The sequence below is a fragment of the Haliaeetus leucocephalus genome, unplaced genomic scaffold (assembly GCF_000737465.1).
Source record: "Haliaeetus leucocephalus isolate CR32 unplaced genomic scaffold, Haliaeetus_leucocephalus-4.0 Scaffold696, whole genome shotgun sequence".
Lineage (NCBI taxonomy): Eukaryota > Metazoa > Chordata > Aves > Accipitriformes > Accipitridae > Haliaeetus > Haliaeetus leucocephalus.
The window spans coordinates 1,611,359-1,633,649 of record NW_010973132.1 but is presented as its reverse complement, the minus strand read 5'-3'; the positions used below and the strand labels follow the sequence as shown (position 1 = coordinate 1,633,649).

The 22,291-nt window shown below is 46.4% G+C and overlaps 1 protein-coding gene across 1 annotated transcript in view; it reads left to right on the top strand.

The window, feature by feature from the left end:
* The window catches only part of TYRO3 (TYRO3 protein tyrosine kinase), a 43,753-nt gene that overhangs the window by 315 nt on the left and 21,147 nt on the right, over positions 1 to 22,291 (top strand). The window contains exons 2-8 of the mRNA XM_010580063.1: positions 3,314 to 3,497; positions 5,820 to 5,920; positions 10,665 to 10,835; positions 13,582 to 13,668; positions 17,816 to 17,931; positions 20,848 to 21,025; positions 21,517 to 21,659. Coding sequence (XP_010578365.1) covers positions 3,314 to 3,497; positions 5,820 to 5,920; positions 10,665 to 10,835; positions 13,582 to 13,668; positions 17,816 to 17,931; positions 20,848 to 21,025; positions 21,517 to 21,659 — 980 coding nt within the window. The remainder of the gene's footprint in view (positions 1 to 3,313; positions 3,498 to 5,819; positions 5,921 to 10,664; positions 10,836 to 13,581; positions 13,669 to 17,815; positions 17,932 to 20,847; positions 21,026 to 21,516; positions 21,660 to 22,291) is intronic.

Here is a 22,291-nt window from a genome sequence, read left to right as displayed (position 1 = left end):
CGCCGGCTCTACAGGTGTCGGCAGCCCGCTGAGGGCGACAGCGGCTTGGCTGCACGGGCACCGGTCGGCGGGCAGAGGCGGCGTGGCGCGGGGTCCGCCCGGTGGGGCGGCCGCAGGGGCTCGGGCAGCCACAGGTGGGGGTCGGGGCCGGCCCGCTTTGTGTGTGGGTGTGTACCCGCTCACGGCCGGGCGCGGGGGGCTCCGCCGCGTCTGTGGGGCCAGCGACGTGGGTCTCGGGAGGCGGCGGTGGCCGGCGGGGAGCCCGGGCTGTGCGGGGTGCTGCCAGCTTCGCCCGCCTGCCTGCAAGTCCGGAGTTGTAAGTCGCAAACCCAGATAATCCTCCCCGTTGTTTGCGGAGGCATTGCTCTGGTATTTGCCTAGCGCGGATCGTCGCCGAGGAAAGCCGGGCGCTAACGCATTCCTGAGGGGCTTTTGTTGGGTGTTTTTTTGTTGTGTTGGGTTTTTTTGTGTTTTTTTTTCCCCTCCTGAACTCCTTTTCCGAAGTTTCACCCCCGGGTGGGCAGGGAAGGGCAGCGTGGGAGAGCCTCTCTGCACCCGGGCGAACCTCCTGCCGACTTCACCCGGAGTTTGGGCTCCGCGCTGCCTGTGGAGCAGCGTGCGTGCGGTGACACTGAGCTGGAGAGGCTGTGGTACAGGTTGCATCGCTAGAGCAGGGAACCTAAGCAGCCTGAGCGGCGAAAAGCCTTTCCCCTTGTGTGCATGAGTAGACATCTCCACTCCCAAAATAACTCCACAAAAACCATAATTCTGTTCCTAGGAATCAAAATATTCAGAGGTGGGAAGTTTAAAAAACAAGCAAGCAGATATGTCATGTATTTTGGCAACTAGTATGTTCGTTTGCTGTCAATTCTGTCAGATGACTGCTTGATAAGAAATTTAATGCAATTTTATTTCCTAGCTATACATTTCAACTGCTGCAGCTCTTACAGGTAGGCTTGGAGGAACCTATTTGGATGAGATTATTTCTTGCGCTGGCAAGAATGTTACCAGATAAGAAATCGTGAGTGGGAGAGTAGAAGGAGGAACAAGTGGAAATTAAAATCCATGTTGGCCTCCTATGTGCTTCTTCCTGATACCTGCAGGAAGAGATGCTGCGGCTAAAACTGGATCTTTGTCAAAAACCTGTGAATTTATTAAAAATCCCCAATCTGTATGTCGTCATCTCAGTTGATCTTGACGGAGGGATTATACTTGGGCGATGTGGAGAATTACAACTCAGGCTGAACGCTTGTACTGTATGTTAATATCCTACATCATTAATTTGTATGGGAGCTGAAAACCATAAAGGCTCTCTAACAACACTTCTTTGTTTAATTTGTGGCTAACTCTTTCAGCAGGGCAGTCTGAGGAAAGCTGAGTAGTTTGCTCTTCCACGAAGGCACCTGTAATGAAAGTATCTGTCAATTTGTGCGTGCGTTCAGCAGCCTGGCTGCATCAGTTTTCTGTAACATGGAGAGAGCTGCTATAAAGCTTTCATATTTTATTCCGGTATTGTGAGTGGTGAAAGGGAGGATGCTTTCTGGCATGCACTGGGACATGTCATTTGTGTTACAGGTGAGTTAAGTAATGTGAGGTTAGATCATCCTCACCCAAGGTGATTAACTCCTTAGCCCAGCAAACAAGCTGTAGCAACTAAACTAAAATTATCATCCTACCAATTTTCCAGTGCCCTCTGTGAATTTGCTGAATTAATAACAGCATATAGAAAGGTGTGGGAAACCAGCTGTTAACAAGCTGGGGGTTCTCATTAAGGAAAGGAATAAAGTCCTTCTGCCTGTGTTCTGGGATTGCTCCCGGACCACCGGTGCTCTGCCGGGTACCGGCTGCCAGTGGCAGGGCGCCGGCTGGTCCCACAGTCCTGGCTCCCCCTTCTTCCAGCTGTTAGAACCACGCTGCGAGTCCCTCTGCTGCTGCTCTGCCCTGTGAGGTGGTGCCCTCCTGGCTGTGGGAGGGTGGCACATGAGGCAAGAAGGGAGGTGGCACATAAGAAATATCTGTATTTGATCACTGGAAGGCTGTAACAGAGTTCAAGAGCAACAGGGCTGCTTGCTTAGCAGCGCTCTGGATTTCACAACTGGCGTTTTTCTGTCTGGCTCTGTAGGCTAGCGAGGCATCCTGTGAGAAGCTGACCAGCCAGTGAACTGGGTGAAGTTGTAATGTGCTGTGGTACGTGGCCGGGCAAGAGTGCTGGAGTAATTTTTCTCTGAAGGTTGTGGAGGCCACTGCTAGGGCATAATATTGAGCAAGGCTAGACCTGTTCTGGTCTGTCAGTCCTGTGCCACTGCATAGGAAACGGCCACTCTCCCTAACAAAACTAGCTTCACATTTGTTTTCCACCTTCCTGCTTTCCCACGGTCTCCTTTGATGCTCTGGTTCCTCCTTTATATGCCTTTCTTTCTTAAATGCGCTTCTATAGTTGGCTTCCGTGTTTTCTCATGGTAACACATTCCATGTATTCGCTTCTGCTTGAGGGAAACACTCCCCATCCACCCACACATGTAACAGTGCTCGGGGCCAAATTCTGATCACTTCTGTGTCGATGTAAACCTGAGCAGTTCCACTGACTCTGGTCCTGCTGCTTCGGGGTCGCAACTATATAGCTCTGGGCACAGCGTGGTCCTTTAGCTGGACTGAAGGGTCACGGAGGCTCGTTTGAGCACACACCCACATCACACAACAGAAATATCTGTTCTGTAAACAGTTCTGCTTCTCGGTGAGGTATGCTGTGGAATAGGCTTTGCTTTCATGGGTTTGCAAATTGCAGAGAAGCTTTCTGTAATGCAGAGGAAGAGTGTATGCTGAATAACGAGACATAATTGATTCTTTCTTATATCCCAGCTCTTTACAAATGCATACAATGGAGCAAGCATGATGATTTCTGAGCAGCACAGGAACACCGTAGCTGAAATTCAAGCCTGGGGAAAAGAGGGAGGTGTGGTACTGTGTTGAGTGAACACACTTAGCGCTGCTCGATCACTGACACGGCAAAGCTCCCAGCGTTTCTGTCTGGCTCTGCCTGGGCACTGCTCTGCAGAAGCTCACCCTGCTGTTACATGAGTTGAAAAAAGCCCCACGTACACACTAAGCCACCACTTTTCTCCAGCAGTTGTGCCTTCAGTGCTTGCCTTTGACTATTGCTTAGCAGACGTAGTAGAGTAGTGCTGAGACTAACAGACCCCTCTGCAGTGTGTGCTGGTAGGGTGTGTAATGCCAGACCGCCAACCTAGAGTAATTTGCTGTACTCCAACCCCCCTTCTTCTGGGGGTGGGGCGGAGTAGTATTTTTTTTTTAGGTATGAAATTTACAGGATCTCCAATCAAATTAAAGGTGTCCCAGGGTCAACCCGTGAAACTAAATTGCAGCCTCGAGGGAATGGAAGATCCCGAGATGTTGTGGATCAAGGACGGAGCAGTGGTGCAAAGCGTAGACCAGGTGTACATTCCAGTAGATGAAGAACACTGGATCGGCTTCCTCAGGTACAACAGATGCAGAGAAGGAAGAATATCGCGGAAACTATTGCACAGTTTTCTGCTGTCAGCTATATCTATGCAACTGCAGTGCCCTTGGCGGGCAGGGTCCTTAGGTCTGCAGTTCAGTCTGTGGCAAGGGCATAACTGAGAGCAGAATTGATGCCACTGAGGGCTGAGGTTTTATGCAGTAGAACCATATTAGTTTCCTGACTACTGTGGTGACAGGTGCTTTGCTAATGCTTGTGATGCTTGAGACGTGACTTCAAGGTGAAAGGATGTTCTCACCTTGTTTGTTCATCTTGTTCTGCCGCGCAGGAACACTTAGGAAGACTAAGGTCTGACTTATATAAATAGCTTTTCTCTCTCATACTCATTCCGTTCTCTTACTGTCTCTCTTGAGCTGTCAGTCTGCCTAAAGGGTGAGGATTGTTAATTGAAATGAGACTCCCAGGACTACATCCTCTTCCTTTCTTTGGGGAGGAGTGTTTGTCACCTGAACCATCCCTGAGTCATTTTGCAGAGACTTTCCTAATACATTTACACTACGTGGTATCCGTCCTGCCCCGCTCAGAGGCGCAAAAACTCTCTTCGGCAAAGCAGCTCTCTGTGCCTTTATTTCAGCAGAAGAGGGATGTCAGCTAGTTCTGGAAGTACTGAGTTAAACAAGACCCAAGGTTCTGCTCTGGCTTTTTTTTTTATGCATAAAGAGAGCTTGAACAAGCAAACATGCCATCACTGTGGGGACTCAAAACTGTTGACTGACTGAGAATCACTCTTCCCTGAGCTCCAGCTTCATCTCCTGTTAGGTTTCTTGGATTGACATTGCACGGAGTCTCCGATTCCAGCAACTAAAAGTCCCTGTGCTAAAGCTTGCCTGTAAGAAACATTTTGATAGGAAAAAAATTGTGCCCAGTAAAACTATTTCATAACATTATGTTATGGAAACAGTTTGTCTTGAAACTATGCCGTTTACTTACCCCAGTTCCACCAGTTAACTCTCTTTGCCCCTCACAATCTCTCAGTCTGATCTCCTTTCTCACCTCTTGCTTTCCTCCACTGAGGTCTTTCTGCAGCACCAGGGCTAAGTTAGGGTGCTAAATCTAGATGTGTCCGTATCTTTTTCTCCTTTTTCCTTTCTTCTCCTAAAGTGATCATTTCTACCACCCACTGTGTGACTCTCTGCTGCGATCGCTGTGTTTCAGAACATGCGGCTGGATGGGCAGGACAGCTGATGCCATTTGAAGGTACAGCTCTGAAAATCAGGCTGTAGTGGGTCCATTTTGTGCATTTCAGCAAACACTCTCCCTTTTCTGTCTTCCTTCCCGAGACGTTCTTCCCCTTCCCCAAGGCGGACTGCGGGCATCAGATCTGCTGAGGATCCCTGCATGGCAGCAGACGCATGGCTGCACATCCCACGGGGGGCAACCAGCATTTGTACATTGACAGGCGCTCAGAGTCACACTGGTGCCTTTGGTAGCTGAGACCTTGTTGCTTTGGGACCAAATTCTGCCCTTACTCACCGTGCTAGCCTCGTGTTGCTAACGGCAAGTGAGGATACCCCAGACTTCCAGCAGTGGAGCAAGGAGCAGAATTTCTCCCCTGAACCGGAGGCCTACGACTCAAATGCTGCTCAGTCCCTGTGGCTGCCTTCCCTTGCTTGGATGCATCTTCTCAGAAGGGGAGCTGTTGCTGAGCAAGGGAGGACCCAGAAGAGTTCGTAGGGTGAGGTCCTGTGCTGGAGTAGGCCAGCATAACCCCCTGAAATCCCAAATCGAGAGGCCCAAGGAGTTTTGCAGTGTGAGGTGCTCTTGGGATAAGAATAACACTGAGTGCCGTTGAGGCGAGGGGGGACCCTTTTCTGACCCATCTGCTCCTGTATATATGAGGCTGTCAGCAGTCCTGTCACCTAACTGAGACAAAACAGTCAGGCTTGTTGGAGGCTTGTGATTTGGAGTTTCCTGATAGCTCAGACATTGTAGGCCAAGCTGTCGCTCTTGAAGGCTAGCTAGAACCACGATTCAGGATCGAGATGACCAACCCCTTCCTATCCTCAGAGGACACAAATGATGGGCTTTCTATGAGGATGTTTCAGAGGAAGGCTGTCTGCTCTGCTGAGGATTCCCTCCACCCACTTTAGAGAGGAGCCCCCCGTCTCTGCTGTTTTGCCACGCGCTTTGTGCTGGCTGGCTGTTACCCTCCTCCCCAGAGCTGGCTGCGTCTCAGTGGATGTTGTCCGTGCATCTGGTTTGCCAAACACTGGAGGGTCCTTTGGGGCAAAAACATGCTTTATCCACGTAAAATATCGATATGGCTTTTGACTTTTTTCAGCTTGAAATCCGTCGAGCGGACAGATTCTGGGAAGTACTGGTGCCAGGTTGAGAACGGGGGGAAGAAGGAAGAATCACAGCAAGTGTGGCTCATAGTGGAAGGTAAGGAGGAGTAGTAGTGCTGGTTTCCTTTCAGGGCTGACCCACCAATATGCTCTAGGTGGAAGTGGTGAGAGCAGATTGCTCCAGTGATGGGCTTCTTGGCTCTGAACCATTGCTGCTAACTGTAGTGAGATCACTACAGAGCAGGAGTAAGAAATAGGAGAGTAGCTTCAAGGAGAGGAGCCGTCAGTGCATTACCTTCTGGTTTTATTTTGGCACGTTAGGAAACAAGATCCTTTCATGCACACAGATTTCTTTCCAGCCCATCAATCTGTTGTTGCTTTCATCTCCAAATAATTTGTAGAATGATGGGATAGTTCAGGTTGAAAGGGATCCATGGGGGATCATCTGGTCCAACCCACTTCTCAAAGCAGGGTCACACAGCCTCATTCTGTGTATCAGCCAAACAGGTCTTTGAGGGCAAGGTACAGTTTTAGCCCAATTCTGAGTTTCGGGAGAAGCGCTGTACATCAGCGCTTCATTGCTGTGACTCTTCCATGTGGCACTGCTTTGTCCAGTCTTGTCTGATGAAGAGTAACTTCTACATGGTTGCCCAAAAGTTGCCCAAGGCAGCGTGGATTGGTGGCTTCTTACTGTTGCTAGTTTCATTTCCCTTGAGCCATGATTATGTTAGATCCTCAGAAGCTAGTATTCATAGGATGGCTTAATATTTGGTGAGGAAGTTGACAGGAACAGTGCATTTGCAGCAAAAAGTGGCTTTTTGGATGTAATTGGTAACACTTTGGGCCAGAGCTGAATCAACAGTCTTAAAGAGGGGGAGCAGGGAGGGTGCTGTGGGAGGTGGTGTGGTCTGGGTGTTTTGCAGTAAAGGTCTCACTCGCTCAGAGCCGTGGAAACATTCATAGCAGTTCTCATAGGAAGAGGAACACTTACCCTGCTGCCTTCTGTAAATCCCAGGCTTTCATCCACCTAAATTTTCAGGTGCAGTTTCAACTGGAGAACATTGTTTACAGCTTAAAACGCTCTCTATTGTGCAGTTTCCATTTCTATACCAATTACCATGGCCTGCTCCAGAGGTGGCTGTATTTGCATAGTGGGTCTGTTAGGAGTGATTGGGTAGCTCAGTGTGCTAAGCCTTCTGAAAAACAAAGGAGCCCTTCTGGATAGCACAGGCAAAAAATATCAAAGTCACAAAAAACAACTGCAGCAGGGTAAGGGGGAGTGTTGAGGATGAAGGCCAAAGCTTACAGTGGAAACATAAGCTAAAAAAATGCAACTAATCGCCTTTATGAGAAAAGCAGAAGCTAGTTATTGAACTGAGCATGTAATCATGTGAAACGGGAGTCAGTGGATGTCATGGTTTAAGCCCAGCCAGAAACTAGGCTGCTCACTCACCCCCTACCCTCCCAGTGGGACGGGGAGGAGAACTGGGGGGGGGGAGGGGGGTAAAACTTGTAGGTTGATATAAGAATGATTTAATATCTAAAGTAAAATAAAATGTAATACTAACAACAATAATAATAAAATACAATAATAACTGTAATGAAAAGGAACATAATAAAAAAAACCAACCAAACAAAAACACCCACCCCCAAAACCCCCAAGAAAAGACAAGTGATCCACAATGCAGTTGCTCACCATGTGCTGACCAATGCCTGAGCAGCGATCTGCACCTCCTGGCCAATTCCCCCCAGTTTATATGCTGAGCATGATGTTCTATGGTATGGAATATCCCTTATATCCCTTTGGCTAGTTCAGGTCAGCTGTCCTGGCCATGCTTCCTCCCAGCTTCTTGTGCACCTGCATGCTGGCAGAGCCTGGGAAACTGAAAAATCCTTAACTTAGGATAAGTGCTACTTAGCAACAACTAAAACATCAGTGTGTTATCAACATTATTCTCACACTAAATCCAAAACACACTGTACTAGCTACTAAGAAGAAAATTAACTCTATCCCGGATGAAACCAGGACAGTAGAAAAAATTTTAAAATAACCGGTAGTGATAAGGTGTGGATTTTTAAAAATGTGTCAGCTATTAGCATAAGAAAACACCAGGGAATGCAAAAGCCTATCAGTCCCACTGTTATCTCTGTACGTATTTCTTCCCTGGGCATACCGGCTTTGTCTTGTCTACAACTGGTTGCTGTACTGATAACAGCTGTTGTCCCCTTTGACTGAGAGGGCATCTTTACTCTGATCGTTTGCAGCCTTCTGTAGGTGCTGACACCCTTCAGTGTACCACACAAAACAACTGTGGACTACTGGTGATGTAACTTAAAGTGAGCTAGAATGGATTTCTGTGCTAATATCTGCCTTGAGATCCACTTAGGTAGTCTGTATCAGGCAGAATTTGCAGCGATAGTATTTGAACTGTCTTTGTAATACAGCTAAAAAGTCTGATCTTATGAAACACTCCTCAGAATTTACAAAAACAAAATTATTTTGAAACTGTTTTCTGGTTTAGAAACTAGACTCTGGCCTTACCAAGAACATGATAGCATTCAGTGCCCAGGGAGGTAATCTAAGAGGCACACTGTGGAGTGTGACCGTCTTAAAAATATGGATTATGTTTCTTACAGAACTTTCTCTCTGAAATTACACCTCTGACCATGTGGCTGTTCCCAGGGCTATTAGCCCCTGTTTTGTCTACAGCCAGAGCCCCAGCCACACCTGTGTGGACACATCCCCCTGCATTAACACTGTCTAAAAACTGAGTTGTAGAAAAAAAATTGGCCCTGTAGGTTGGGTGCTGGCTTGGAACAGGGAGTAGACAGGCTCATTTCCTTGCTTTGCCAGTGATTCCCTGCCTGTTGGCTGCTCAGTGCCTCCGTGGTGCATCCATGAAAGGGGGGTGCCAGCACTCACCTCTTGTACCAGGAACTGGGAGGCTAAATGTGTCACAGGCACTGAGGTATCCAGGTAACATACATACGGAGGCAGTGCAAGTTCCTGAGCTGGATGAGTCAGCTGCACTCCCTAAAATATGAGAGTTTTTAATTGTGGTCTTGTCAGATCTGGCTGGCTGATCCTAAAGTGAGAAAACCTGCCGAGCTGGGCAGGATTCTCCCAAAAGGTTACCTTGGGTGCTGTGGCAAAGGGACAGGAGGCAGGAGTCCTGCTAACAGGTAGAAGAAACAGTGGTATTTTCCCTTCTAATCTTCCTTGGAGAAGGAGAGCAAAGCAGGTGGAGGTGTCACAGCTGGTATCTAGAAAGTTTATTCACTTTTATTGTTTATGTATGACTGCAATAAAAAAAAAAAAAACCATGTAAGCAAAACCCAGCAGTAAGTCATGATGGTGGATATACCTGTATTGAGCATTAACCTTTGCACAGATAGGCACCATCGTTCCTGAAGTGACCTATTTTTAGACCTGTTTCAGTTTGTTCATTTACTTGCCACTCCAAAGGGAGTGGCAAGGAGGTGAGGAAGGCACAGAGAAACTGCCGCCCAAAAGACACAAACAGCAACTGATGGTCCGTGAAAGACTGAGGACACCACTTTCAACTGGAGTGTAGGGGGGAATGTCAAGCGTTAGGCTTCTAAATCCATATTTAGGCACCTACATTAATTGCCTGCTGCTGGAGGCGCTCAGCATCTGCCCCACCAACTGGAGCCGCTTGGGCCTGTCATCTTTGGCCAGGGACAGGCAGCGTAATTTAAGCATGTGAATCCACAATGTTGTCGTTCCCCTGTTTCTGTGAGGCAGCAGATCAGTGGTTTTCAGAACACGCTTCTTCCAGCTGAGAATACCTTGTTTTGGTGTAGTCGCAGTTGGTAGCGGCTGCGCTTGACACCCGACATTTTGAGCGTAAGATGGAGCTCGGCGTTTCTCTGGGCCTTCAGCTCCTCCACCAGCCACCAGAAGCACGTGCTGGCTGTCGCGCAGGGTCAGCGCTGGTGCTGATGGCTGGTGAATTTTCTGTTACTGGTTTGGAGCACTGAAACCGCAGGAGTTTTGGCATCGCCCAGGAGAGGAACCACATCTCTTGATGTGTTGAGTTACGCTCAGCTATTGCCGCTTAGAGATGACCTGAGGTAGTTAGCGTTGCAGCTGTGTTTTGCTCCCTATGGGCCTGATCTGAGGCCTGTTGTAATAAGCAGGAGTCTTTCCACAGTGGGGAACAGATAGTTATCAAGAGAGCTGTGTCCATGGATAGCCTTCAGCTCTGAAACAAATTACCCCTAACTCCAAGGCAGCCTGGTTCTCATTGTGTCGGAGTGTGCTGGAAGGTGGCTCCAGTCAATTAAGCTGTGGAGAGAGCGTTGTAAATGATCCCAGTCTCTCACCGGGAGGATTCTTTCCTCATTCATGGGTTTGTTACAGCTGCTAGTTCAACACATTCACAAGCTTCAGTTTTTAATGTGTGGCAAGAAATATCTGCAGCTGGATTAGGTAGCTTTTGAAAGTGGTGTCTGCTGCTGCTAAACTTACTGACTGTTGCCTCTTTAAACTCCAGTCTCTCCGGCTGAAAAACTGAGCAAATACTGCCACTAAAAGCTACTTCATAGGGGAGTCTTGAAGGAGACTCAGTGAAAGAGGTTTTTCAAAGGCATTTTCACTCTTTTTCTCTCTAACTTCTAGTGGGAGTATGTAGACATTCATGCCCTGAGGTGATCCAGCATATCTGACCCTTGGTTCTTGTGAAGGGCTTAGAGGGAGTCGGATTAGGCATAGGGGCAGGGCAGATGGGTGTCCAGTGTTGGGCACCGGTATTAGTGGAAATAAACAAGAGACAGAAGGAGTCTCTTCAGTTATTATCACTTGTCTGTTGCTTTTCTAGGTGTGCCCTACTTTACTGTGGAACCTGAGGATGTGTCCGTGTCCCCTAATGCCCCATTTCATATGGCCTGTGCTGCTGTTGGTCCCCCTGAACCAGTGACAATTGTCTGGTGGATGGGAGACTCTAGAGTGGGGCTTCCAGACATCTCCCCCTCCATCTTAAATGTGTCAGGTAAGGCTGCTGCCAATGCAGGGGATCACTTTGAGCATCAGAAGAGGAGGAGAGCTCTCTTCTGATCATGTCTAGTGACACTGGGTAGCCACATAGTGTGAGAATGGTCTTTGACTGTACATTGAGGGTTGAGAGATCATGATCGCATATAAAACCAGATCATCTCGAGGGGTGGTCGTTGCTCTGTGTATTTTCTGCTGGCTTGAGGTGCACAGGCTCTTAGAGAGCTTGGGTGGGGCTGGCACTGTGGTAAGGATGCTACTGGACAGATGATGCATTGGGTGCCTCTCTTGTTCCACCTCATGGAGGGTGTTTATGGTTATATTACGTGTCTCTGTTGGTGACATTTGGCTTGGAAATCTCCAAGCATTCACACATAACAGATGCCACCTCTTCCTTCTGTGCACAGCCATGTCACACACTGCTCTCCCCTCTCTTCCCTCCCCTCTCTGTTCTTGCAGGCTTGCTGGATGCTCTTATCGTTAAAACCTGACTGCCTCATGTAATTGTTTGACACTTTTAGAGTGGTTGTATTGGTGCTGAAGTGGGCTGGTTGATATCCTCAGAGATCAAGGTTCGCCCCAGAGCGAGCACTAGGTGCACGGTGGTAAGACTGCCTTCCCCAGCAGCGTCAGCTGAAGAACTCAGGAGCCAGTAGGTTTTCAGGCCTCTCTTCAGCCCACTTTCAGGGAAGGGCAATGTATCTCTACCAGGACCTGACAGCAGCTATTCTTGTAGTTACCTCCTAAAGGTAACTTTATTCTAGTTCGTTGTCCAACAGCTTTGTGTTACTTCTTCTCTTTGCTGCTGTTTTATTATTCTCAGCCGCCCAAAGTTGAACTAGCTATTTAGCAAGAAAAGATTTTACGACTAAGAGTCATCTCTGGGGCCTCTTCATCAGTGTTAATACAGTTACACCCAGGGGGAGTTTCTTTCTGTACATCCTTGGCCATCCTTTGAGCTATCCAATCCTATTAAGCCTTCCCTTAGAACCTAATTTATATGCAAATCAAAACCTGGTTTGTGATTTGCAATGGTTTTATCATCTGCTCCCTCTGTTACGTAGCCACTCGATGCTGTTCCAAGTTGGAAATGAAAACTGCTCCCTTATGATATAATCTGCCTGTTGAAATGGAACATGAAAAGATTGATAGTCGAGAGGGGAAAGACAATAAAAAATAAGTCTCCCTTCTTCCACTGAACTCATCCCACAGTGCCTTACAAAACTTCTGTCATTGTTGGGACAGTGGCATGGAGGCCTGAAGAAGGGCATCTGCTCCTAATGATTCTCCAGATGAATTGTTATTATATATATTCATCCGCAGCACCTTTCTTTGCCCCTTTCAGTGTTCTTTGGGATGTCCCTTGGGTAGGTCTTTGCAACAGAAAAAATGCAGCAAGACACAAGCTGCATGGTCAGATTGCTAAAGCATGCCAGAAAAGATGGTTGGTAAGAAAACAAGCAATGCTAGCTAAAGAAAGTATCAAATTCTGAAATAGTAAAGTACTGGCTAGAAAGCAAACATCTAGAAGGTTCAGCAAGCAGTTGGTTTGGTAAAAGGATTGTTGTATTTGGAAAGCAGTGCTGGCGATGCACGAGAGAGCAAGGAGATCTTGGTTTGTGGTGTGTTTTGTGTTTTCCTCAGGGCAGGGTTGTGTTTGGTTCTGTCTTTGGGACATGCCTACCACATCAGGTGCTGCTCTGCTCTGCTGCCTGGCCTTCAGCCTGCTGGAAGCATTTTCCTCTGGTTCACTGGGGTGAATGGAAGAAGCTAAAATACTTGCTCTTTCATTTTATAGCAGTCTCTCCTCTCTTCCACTACACCTTCTTCGCAATGCTGTTAATCTCGGGCTTGGGAGATGAATCAAAGGGCAAAGGCAGATATTGTGCAAGCTGCTCCATGCAGCTCTGAAATCTTTTTCCCTCCTAAACTGTATGCCCATAGTGTGTCAGTCCTTAATTTTTATTAGCTAGAGCCCTCTAAGGCAACTGAGGGCCAAGTCAAGTGAAAGCGTATGCTGGACACACTTCTCCAGGCAGCTTTGCAAATCTGTCTCAATTCTGATTAAGTAGCAATACCTCTATGCATCTTGGAGCAGCTGGACATCAGTATGATGCCATGTTCAGGCCCTGTGGGATGGATGGATACTTACAGAAGAGAGGGAGCGTAATCCTCACTTATATCACCCCTAGAAAGTGCCTCAGTGCTGTTGCGGTAGCATTTTACTTCCCCTTCCTTTGCGTGTCTTGAAAAGTCTGATGCAAGGTGAGGGACAGGTGGGCATTAGCTTGAAATCTGCAGTGTCTGGTTGGAAGTTTGCCTGGGCTTATAGCCCAGTTAGAAGATGGTTGTTGCTCTGGTGGCAGGCTGATGTCCAGAGCATTGGGGCTTTGTATAAGCACACGGTTCAGCATGATCCTTGCTCCAAAGACGCTCACCAGAATGAGTGGACATTACTAACTGAGCAATGTGAGCTGCTGTTCTGCCAGATTCATCCTTCTTTTTCAGTGCTTTCTGAAGCTCCCATGGAAGGTTTTCTACATTGCCATACTCTCTCCATTAAAAATGTGTTTAGCACCTTAATTACACTGAAATCCACGTGCCTTGGATTGGCACCCAGCTCAGCCCTCCAATAGCCTGTACAGCTTGAGCTGCATGTCACACATAATTGAAATTCTGCTGAAGGTTGAAGCTGGATTACATAGCTGTTTGTGTTTCCTTTCCTTTTCTTGGCTGATCTCCAGGTATTAATCAAAGCACAGTTTTCTCCTGCGAAGCTCACAACGTAAAAGGATTGTCTTCGTCTCGGACAGCCACTGTTCAAATTAAAGGTGAGAGAGTGCAAGAGAATGGGCAAGGGACTTGGGTTTGCTCTTTGGGGAGGAAAAGTAGGGCACCTTAATGCAAGGGGTTGTCTCAAAGCTGCCAGCAACCAGCACTGGTTGGAGCTCTCAGCAGCTGAAACAATGCTTTGTGCTCTAATGGCAGTTCCCGCTTGCTATGCAGGGCCGTATACCGGGCTGTTGAAAATAAACCACATCTGACCCAGGAGTGGAAATGTGATGTCAAGTAACAGTTTTTCCTTGAAAAGGAGAGAGTCAGAACAGTCAAATTGTTTGTGAGAGATGAAGCTGGATATAAATCTGTAGCTGGGGAAATCTTTCTTTCTTGGAGATAGATGGGTCTCGTTAGAGCTAAAGAGGCCATTACTTCTGCTTGCTTCTATTGGCATCACATTAGATGCTGAAAAAAGACAAGGAAAGCGATCACCAGTGGCCAGTAAAGTCCGCTCATCCACACTGTTTTTATGGATTTGGGTTTTTTTAATTCTTTGTTCTTGAAAAACTAATTCAAAACAAGTAATTCCTAGCCTTTGCATGACCAGTTGCCATTTGGAAGTCCCTAAGTTGATGTCACTTTTCCTCTGTTCCTCCAGGTGACTGAAACGGGGATAATCAGAGCAATCAGCTCTTCCCCTCCTCTTCATGTTGAGATGCTTCTGCATTTGAATTTTTAGTCATTCTTTCATGCACATTAAATGACATGATTATCAGTTCCAGGAGAGGCACGTCACAAAAATCATTTGTTCCAAGTGGTAGCTTATTGCTGAGCACAAATAAGAGCAAGCATTTATGTCTCTATCAGAACTCACAGTTGTATTAGCTAATGTTCATTAAAGGATAGCTTAAAATCCAGCTGTAGATCTACTGCTCTTACGGTGTATTTTTCTTCAGGACATTGTGGTTACTGCTGTGCCAAGAATGCAGTATGCTGGACTAGTAAGATTTATAACTTAATTAAAAATGTTTGGAGTTGTTGCCTTGAAGGCTTGTCTACACAGGGGAATTAGTTATTGTGGAATATATCTTCTATGGATATTTTTATCCTGGGATAGAATTTAGTTCACAAAGCTATTATGCTTTAAAAAAAAATCTCATCAAGCCATAATCTGAAATAACATTTAGCATAAACAAGCTTCTTTCTTTTTTTTAATGTTAACAGAGGTTTGTTTTTTTTTTTTAACCATTAATAAGATGATGGGGGAAAGGCCTCAGAATTCTTGCATTTCCCAGCAGTTACGTTTAGCCAAAAGTGCTCCACAGGGGTCAGTCATCAGCTAATGAATGTACACAACCTATTTTGGAGGGATGTATCACCACCACACACTTGTGTGCGCACACACACGCTTTATAGAGCTGAGGAAGAGCAAGCTTAAGTGATGTGGCAAATGTTACGTCAGCAAGTGGCATGTTCTAGAGAGAAGAAACAGGCTTTAGATAGCAAGTCCAGTGCTGTAGTTGTAAAAGTGTGAACTGTAATACCTCAAAGATATATCTGAAAGAGTAGTTATAAACTTAGGGAAGTGCTGGGACTCTTCTAAAGAGCAGAAGTTTTGAAGATCTAGTACAACCTCTGTTAAAACTAAAGCAAAGCTCCTAACAAGGACATGAGTAGGAGCAGTAGCAGGCCCAGGTAATGTTTTAGCCCTTGATCCTATGAAGATGTAGACTTCAGTGAAATTACCCCTGGGAGTAGTTGTCCGAACATGCATGATCAGGGCCTTCCTCTCTTACACAGATCCATCTGCTAATGAGGACTCAAGTCTTTCTACAATTTATTAAACAATTTGTTTCTTCTGTGTTTCCAGAGGCAAATATTTTTGCTAGGGCATTTACAAACTGTTAACATTTCTTCCTATTTGCTGCTGTTGTTGTTCATTATCTATTCTCTGTAGTGCCCACAATGTGCTGGGTGTACTCCAAGCAGAAAATTACTGTTATTGTAGCCCACAGTCCCCAGCCGTGTACAAAGCCCCATTGTTCCAGCCACTCTACAAGCACAGAGGAAGTTAACTCTCATTATGTTAACACTCAAGGTCCTGTTTTCAGACTGGTTTTGCTCTCCTTCATGTGCACGGCTAAGACTTTCAGGGTTGTATCGCGTGTTTCAGAGCACGACGGGAAACAGCCACCCAGAGTTTTTTCCCAACGGATGATGGGGAGAGGCATCTGTCCCTTCTACAAATTCCAGAGTTAGGGGAAGGTCCTAGCAAGCCAACCCTCTTCAGTGGCTGTCACCATTACAGCCTGGATGTGTTAGCAGGTGATTATTTATTCTCACTGGTGGTATAGCTGCACCTCCTTTGCGCCTGCCATCCAGTGTTGAAAATTACATGTTGCTAAACCCAAAAGTTACAGTTGTGTTTACAAAAGACTTGAGTTAAGGGCAATGTTTCAATGATATCCAAGTAAGCAGTGAAAGCAAGCTCCCCCACCCCCAGAAGAGCTTACAAATCTGAATACCCAACATCAAAAGGGAAAGAAACCAAGACACAGAAAAGTCTCAGTTAACTCACAAAGACCTTTCAGTGAAAGGCAAAGAACTCATTGCCCATCTTCCATCCCAGACCCATGCTCTGCTGCCCCACCTCCCACCCACGCACAGGGTTCTTATCTAGGTGGCAGCTCCCTGCCCTGGGTCCTGGTAATTAGTTAACCAGACAACAAAGGCTTTATAGGGTTAATCTGTGACACTATCTGTCCCCTGCCGCATCCTCTCCTCTAGGCCCTCTGTAGAAACCTGGGAGGGGGCTTTGGTCTTTGCATTTCTCCTGCAAGATGGCCCTGTGGAGATGCCAAAGGTAGTACTGTGGTTGTCCTCAGTGCCGTGAGAGACAAAGGTGCTCTCTGGCAGAGTAGAAGACGCAGCTGGAGGAATCCTGGTTTGCAATTACTTTTCCACTGCTGCTTTCCACTGGATACAGCTCAGGAGAGGTGGAAGATTGGTCTGTAGGCAGAGCCTTGTCCTCAGGACTGTTGGGTTTTTGGAAGAGGACTCCTGAGGATACAATTTGTTGAGGTGCTGCAGGAAAAGTATTACTCGTGGCAGCAACATAGGATTTTTTTAAATGAGCAAAAGGTCAGGGGAAAGGTTAGTATTCATGAAGTTGGTAATTTTTTCAGGAGCGAGGTGCCTAAATAAAGAGAGAGACTCGGGAGTGAAAAAGAGATGGTGAGGGCTATATCGGGAAGAATAGGAAGTAACTATGTGGTATTACATGGGAGGAAAAGAGAAGGCAAAGGGAAGCATTGAGGATCCTGAAAGGAAGCCGAAGAGTCCAAGTTAATGCGACAGCAAGAGACCCCTGCAGTAATGGAGGTGTCTGGTCAGAGCCAGAGCAGAGGGGTAGGGCTCTGGTGCTGCTCTTTGGTGGTGGCAAGCACAAACATCTGATTAAATGGCTAGTCTGGGAATCCTGATTTTGTTCCTGGCTCTGCCCTTAATTTGTAGTGTGGTATCAACCATGTAACAGGCACTCCCTTTGCCTCGAATTGCCCCTCTACAAAACACAGTGCTTTCTGAGTTTATTCATCCCAAGGCTGAAGGAGGCACAGTTTTCAGTCCAGGCTCCATCCCAGGGTGTTGCAGGAAGAGTTTGTAGTGGACACCTGGAGGCAGCGCTTTCACAGCAAGAAGCAGTCCACTGCAAATCCAGCTGCAGGGTATTCGGGTCACTACAGCAAACCACCCTGTGACTTGTGCTGGCAGAGCTGGTTTTGGAGGCTGGACTGAGAACCGGGGGAGGGATTTTAAAGCCCTGATTTGGTTCACAATGTAGGACCACAGGCAATTGTGTGTGCAGGGCTGGGTCATGCCTTGCAATGGAGGGGGCAGGGAAGAGGGCTGAGTAGCGAAGGTGTGAACATCACACGCTGGCATTGCTATCAAAGAGATCAACTGCTGCCTGTATGCATCAAGCAAGTATGCTGGACTGTTAAAGAACGGGTGCCAATAGCTTGTTCAATGTTAAAATAATCGTTTCATTCACAACAGTCAGGGACACTCTAAAGTTGTGATATTGTGCCATTTCTGTTAGTGATTTCATTGCATAATTTCTAGCCTCAAGCCTCTGCCATTTCCATGTGAATACCTGCTCAGTTCTGTGTATACTGAAAGGTCTCTTTGTTTCCTTTATAGCCATGCCTCTCCCGCCTCTCAATGTAACTGTAAGCCAAGTCACCAGCAGCAATGCCAGCGTGGTCTGGGTGCCAGGATTTGATGGCCGCGCACCCCTCCATTCTTGCACTCTTCAGGTATGACCCCTCTGGATTGTCCCCTGCCCTGCATGAAGAATGGGACTCCCCTGAGCCACGACATTCCATGGGCCATCTTTTGCTCTCCTAACTGCTTTGTGGCAGTGTTTGAATTCTTATTCCACAGTTTTAAAACATGGAAACATAACAGGGTGCAACTCGGGGCACATATAGGTGCCAAAGAGCAGGGCATGAAGTTTTGAGCTTGAAGTGTCCAGTTGGGAATTTGAGACTGGCACCATTCTCCCTCCTGGCAGGTTATCACATCAGTTGCTCCGTGGCAGCTACTCCATGCAGACTATTACGCTGCAGCACGTACGAAGCACACATCACCCTATGAGAAGTGCCCTTGAGTAGCTGCAGGGTGCTCACCCGTCCTGCTAGCGTGGAGCAGCTGGCCCGTGGTAACTTGCTCCAGTGCAGTGCGGTGACCTGTGACTCCCATGCCAGCTCAGCCCTGTGCTTTGCAGTGCCAGAGGAAATGCTGGCATCCAGACATACCAGTAAGCCCAAGGGATGAAGAGCTTGCAAAGTGTAGGATCTGGTACAGGAAAGGTGGGAATGATGGAGGCAGAAGACAGATTGGGCTTTTTGATACAAAGTCAGGCCTATTTTAATGTTTCAGAGTAATTTTAAGCCCTGCCTCTAAATCTTGATTGGTTTTCCATTGTCAAAGACCAATTCTGCCCATAAAATGAAGGGTAATAATATCCTTTAGCTCTACTGTGTGCTGGGTGCTCACATCTCTGAAAAATGGGACTGCTTCTTTAGGTTCCTGGGAACAATGGTACATGTCCAACTTTGGCAGAGTTAGTTTCTAGCATTGCACACTTAACTGTAAAATCAGATCAAACAGCTGGTAGCCAAGTGTCAAAAAGAAATGGTGATTCCTGGAAGCAGGCTGTGCAAACACAGCTAGGCACATTCCTCGTAGATTTATCTGCCAGGTGTGAATATTGGGCCCCTATGCTTTCCTTACCTGATTACAGCAGCAATGTGAGCTGGAGTGGAATTTCTATGGGGTTTTGCCAACTATGTAGAGGATTATAAACACAAGGAAGCAGCCTAGCTAATTTGCTTGCAGTCTTCTTTTTATGTGGGGAGGAAACCAGAGATTCCATGCTTTCATACTTGTTCCCTTTCATAAAGTAAAAGAAACCATCATCTTGTTTTAACTCACTGGTGGAAAGAATGCCTCAATATAGCTGGCCCCAGTCTCTGGGTTTTGTTGCTGGTTCTGTTCTTGTTCACAGTTGAAAATGGTTTTCTTCCTCTGTTTTACAATACCAGTTATCTCCAGTTGGAACAGCCTATTCTCTCTGGCTTGCATGCTGCAATGCTAATCACCCTGGGGTTTGAGTTCCCCCTCTCACTTTTGGCAGGGGCAGGGGTGGGGAGGATGGGACATATGGAAAAGAGGCTGAATCAGAGCAGCTCAGTTTCTGTCCACTCAGCAGTTTCTCACCCCTTTTCTAAGCCTTTTCTGTTCTATTTGGGGAGGACAAAGTTCCTGCGTTTGGATCTGGGAGCAGGGTAACTTGGCAATAACCCTCCACTGACAGAAAGCTGTGCATCCTCTGTCTCCCACATTGAGAGATTTTGTGAGAGACATTGACCCACGTTTCCATGTAAAAATGCACATGCTCCTGGCTCCTCACGATTGCACTTCTGCTCGGAGCCTCCCAGAAAGAGAAGGGCGATTGAAACTTGGCTATGGTTTTCTGGCACTCAGGAATTGCAGCAGGTGCCCCAAAAGCACAATGGTCAGACAGGCAGATTGCTTCTGGGTACAGGGTAGAGAATCGCCGTGTTTACTGGCTTAACACAAGCCATGTTCCAGGGCGTAAAGGGGGCAGATATAAGAGCACCGACTCTTCAGACTCTTGAACAGAAACACATCATCAAACCGACAGGGTTTTACACAAAAGTCTGCTTGTTTTTTTTCCTGCATTGAATGACACTGATAATGACAACAATATGCTTTTCTGTTAAGGAAACTTGAGATTCTTCCTTTTCATTAGCCAAATAAATCAGTGGGCCAAAAGTATGCATGAGAATGAGCAGAAGGGTATGGAGAAAGGGCGAAAGACTGCTATGTAAAGAATATAAAGTCCACATGAGGGTTTCACCTTTGTCAGTACACCTTGCTTTTACTTCCAGCTTTGCTATTTCACATGCACTTGAGAAGAAAGATGGGCTGAGCCTGGGAGCTATGCAGTGATTTCTGCTATCGTCAGTACAAAAGCAGGAATGTTGAATCTGCCTGTGCATTAAAAGTACACAGTGATATCAGATTTAAATTGACATTCCTGTTGCTTAAAAGTTCAGATTTGGCGAAAACAAAAAAAAGAAGAGTTGCAGGAGTGGTAAAAAGTTTCTTTTCCTTTTGATTTGAAACAGTTTAGTTGAACCAAGCCACCAGTGTCTACCATGTCTTTAATCCACTACAAAACTGTAAATATACAAACTTCTGAAAAAGGAGTTGAGAAAAAGGTGACACTAGGCAACAGGGAAGTTGATCTACCAATTTTCATTGCCCAAATTGAGACAAACCTCAGAAGCCAGCTGCTGTCACTCAAAGCAACAAGCACATATAGTTTTCTTTAAAGGAAATGATAATCAACTGTAGACTTTGTGACATAGGTAAGGAAATGTTTTAAAATATGGAACCAAATTTTCAGCTGGTGGAAAATTGTTGTATTGCCAGAGTTAGGAGAGTGATGTCACTTAAACCAAATAAAGGCGTGGGTCATGATGCTTAGTTTGACAACTCCCTTTTCAGTATTTTAAACGCCACTGGTACCATATCTATTCTTACACATTCCTAAACTAACCATGAAATGGATTCTTATCCCTATGGACCCGTTAGTCATATGGCTTACAGTAACAGTCTTCTCCATTTCACTCTTGGCACAGGTAGCTGAGTCACCAGGCGGCCAGGAGGTCTCCACTGAAGTCACCCCGGTGCCACCCTTTGCCTACGGTATGCAAGGCCTGAAGCATTCCACCAACTACAGCGTTCGTGTGCAGTGCAGCAATGAGATGGGCAGCTCCCCTTTCACCGACAGGGTTTATTTCCAGACCTTGGAGCTTGGTAAGCAAATAATAGACAAGAACAGGAAAGCAGTTCTGAATCTGAAAAAGAGGTGATGATAAACTTCATCGAACTCCTCCTGCTAATTCTGAAACACAGGAAATGTTACACTGTCAGATTGCTTGTCCACTCTAAGGGTCTCCTAACGCCTAATGTAAAATAATAATATGCCGTCAAATGTGGTTGACAGCAATGATGCATGATACACAAGTTGATCCAGCCATGGGGCTTCTGTATGCTGGGCATATGTCCCATTCACTCTCTGAGATTCTTGGGGTCTCAGAAGGAAACAAGAGATGCTGACCAACCTTATCTTCTCCACTTGAAGCAAACGTAGTGCTGGTGGCTTGCAGAAATTGTTCTCTCCACTCACACTTTCTCTTCCAGCTGATCTCAGGAAAGAGGGTGAAACTGTCTTTTCAGCCATTTTCAGTGTGGATAGTGCCTTATTTTCCTGCCTAGGGTGATTGTGTTCTGTCCTCTGCTTTCAGCTCCAAGCAGCACCCCACAAAATATCCATGTTATCCAAAGAGATCCTGGTCTGATTTTGGAGTGGGAAGGTGTGGCTCCAGATGTGCTGAAAGAAAATGTCCTGGGATACAGGCTGGAGTGGATTCAGGATAATGTAACTCAGGTAACAGATCAAGAGGGGAGCTGAGCCATTGGGCACAGAGTTGGAGAATGTTCATATTAAATTTTCTAGGCATTAAGGTCCCTCATCCCTTATCCATACTAGGGGACTAGATTGCTGACATTGCTTTTGTGTAAATGGATCTATTCTGATCTGTAAAAACTCCTCAGTATTTGGCCTCAAGATTGAGACCCTTTTCTCCCTTCCTGGCATATCCAGAATTCCTACACTTGAACGTTCATCTGCAGACAGACCAGTTCTCTGCCGTTCCTTGTACAACGAAGACAACAGAGAGAGAGTTCAGTTAGTCTCTGCTTCTTTCTACTGCTGTCCCAAAGACAGCTCAGACAGTGCAGGATCTGGGCTTTCTCTCTTCTGTGACAGGGACTTGGCTTTCCAAATACTAGCAGCAGAGGTGTATTTAACAAGTGAATGAGTTATACTGTAAATCACAGAAAGAAGTTTGTGGATTCTTTTATTTCATTTACACTATGTAGGGAGTTGAAATGACCCTGTCAGGGTAGAAGGCCTTTCATTTGTTCTTCAGCATTGACCTTTCCCAGGTATCTATCTGCCTTTGAAGTTCACAGCATTTCTTATGGTTTCTTACTTCTTAATATGTATTTAGCCAGTGC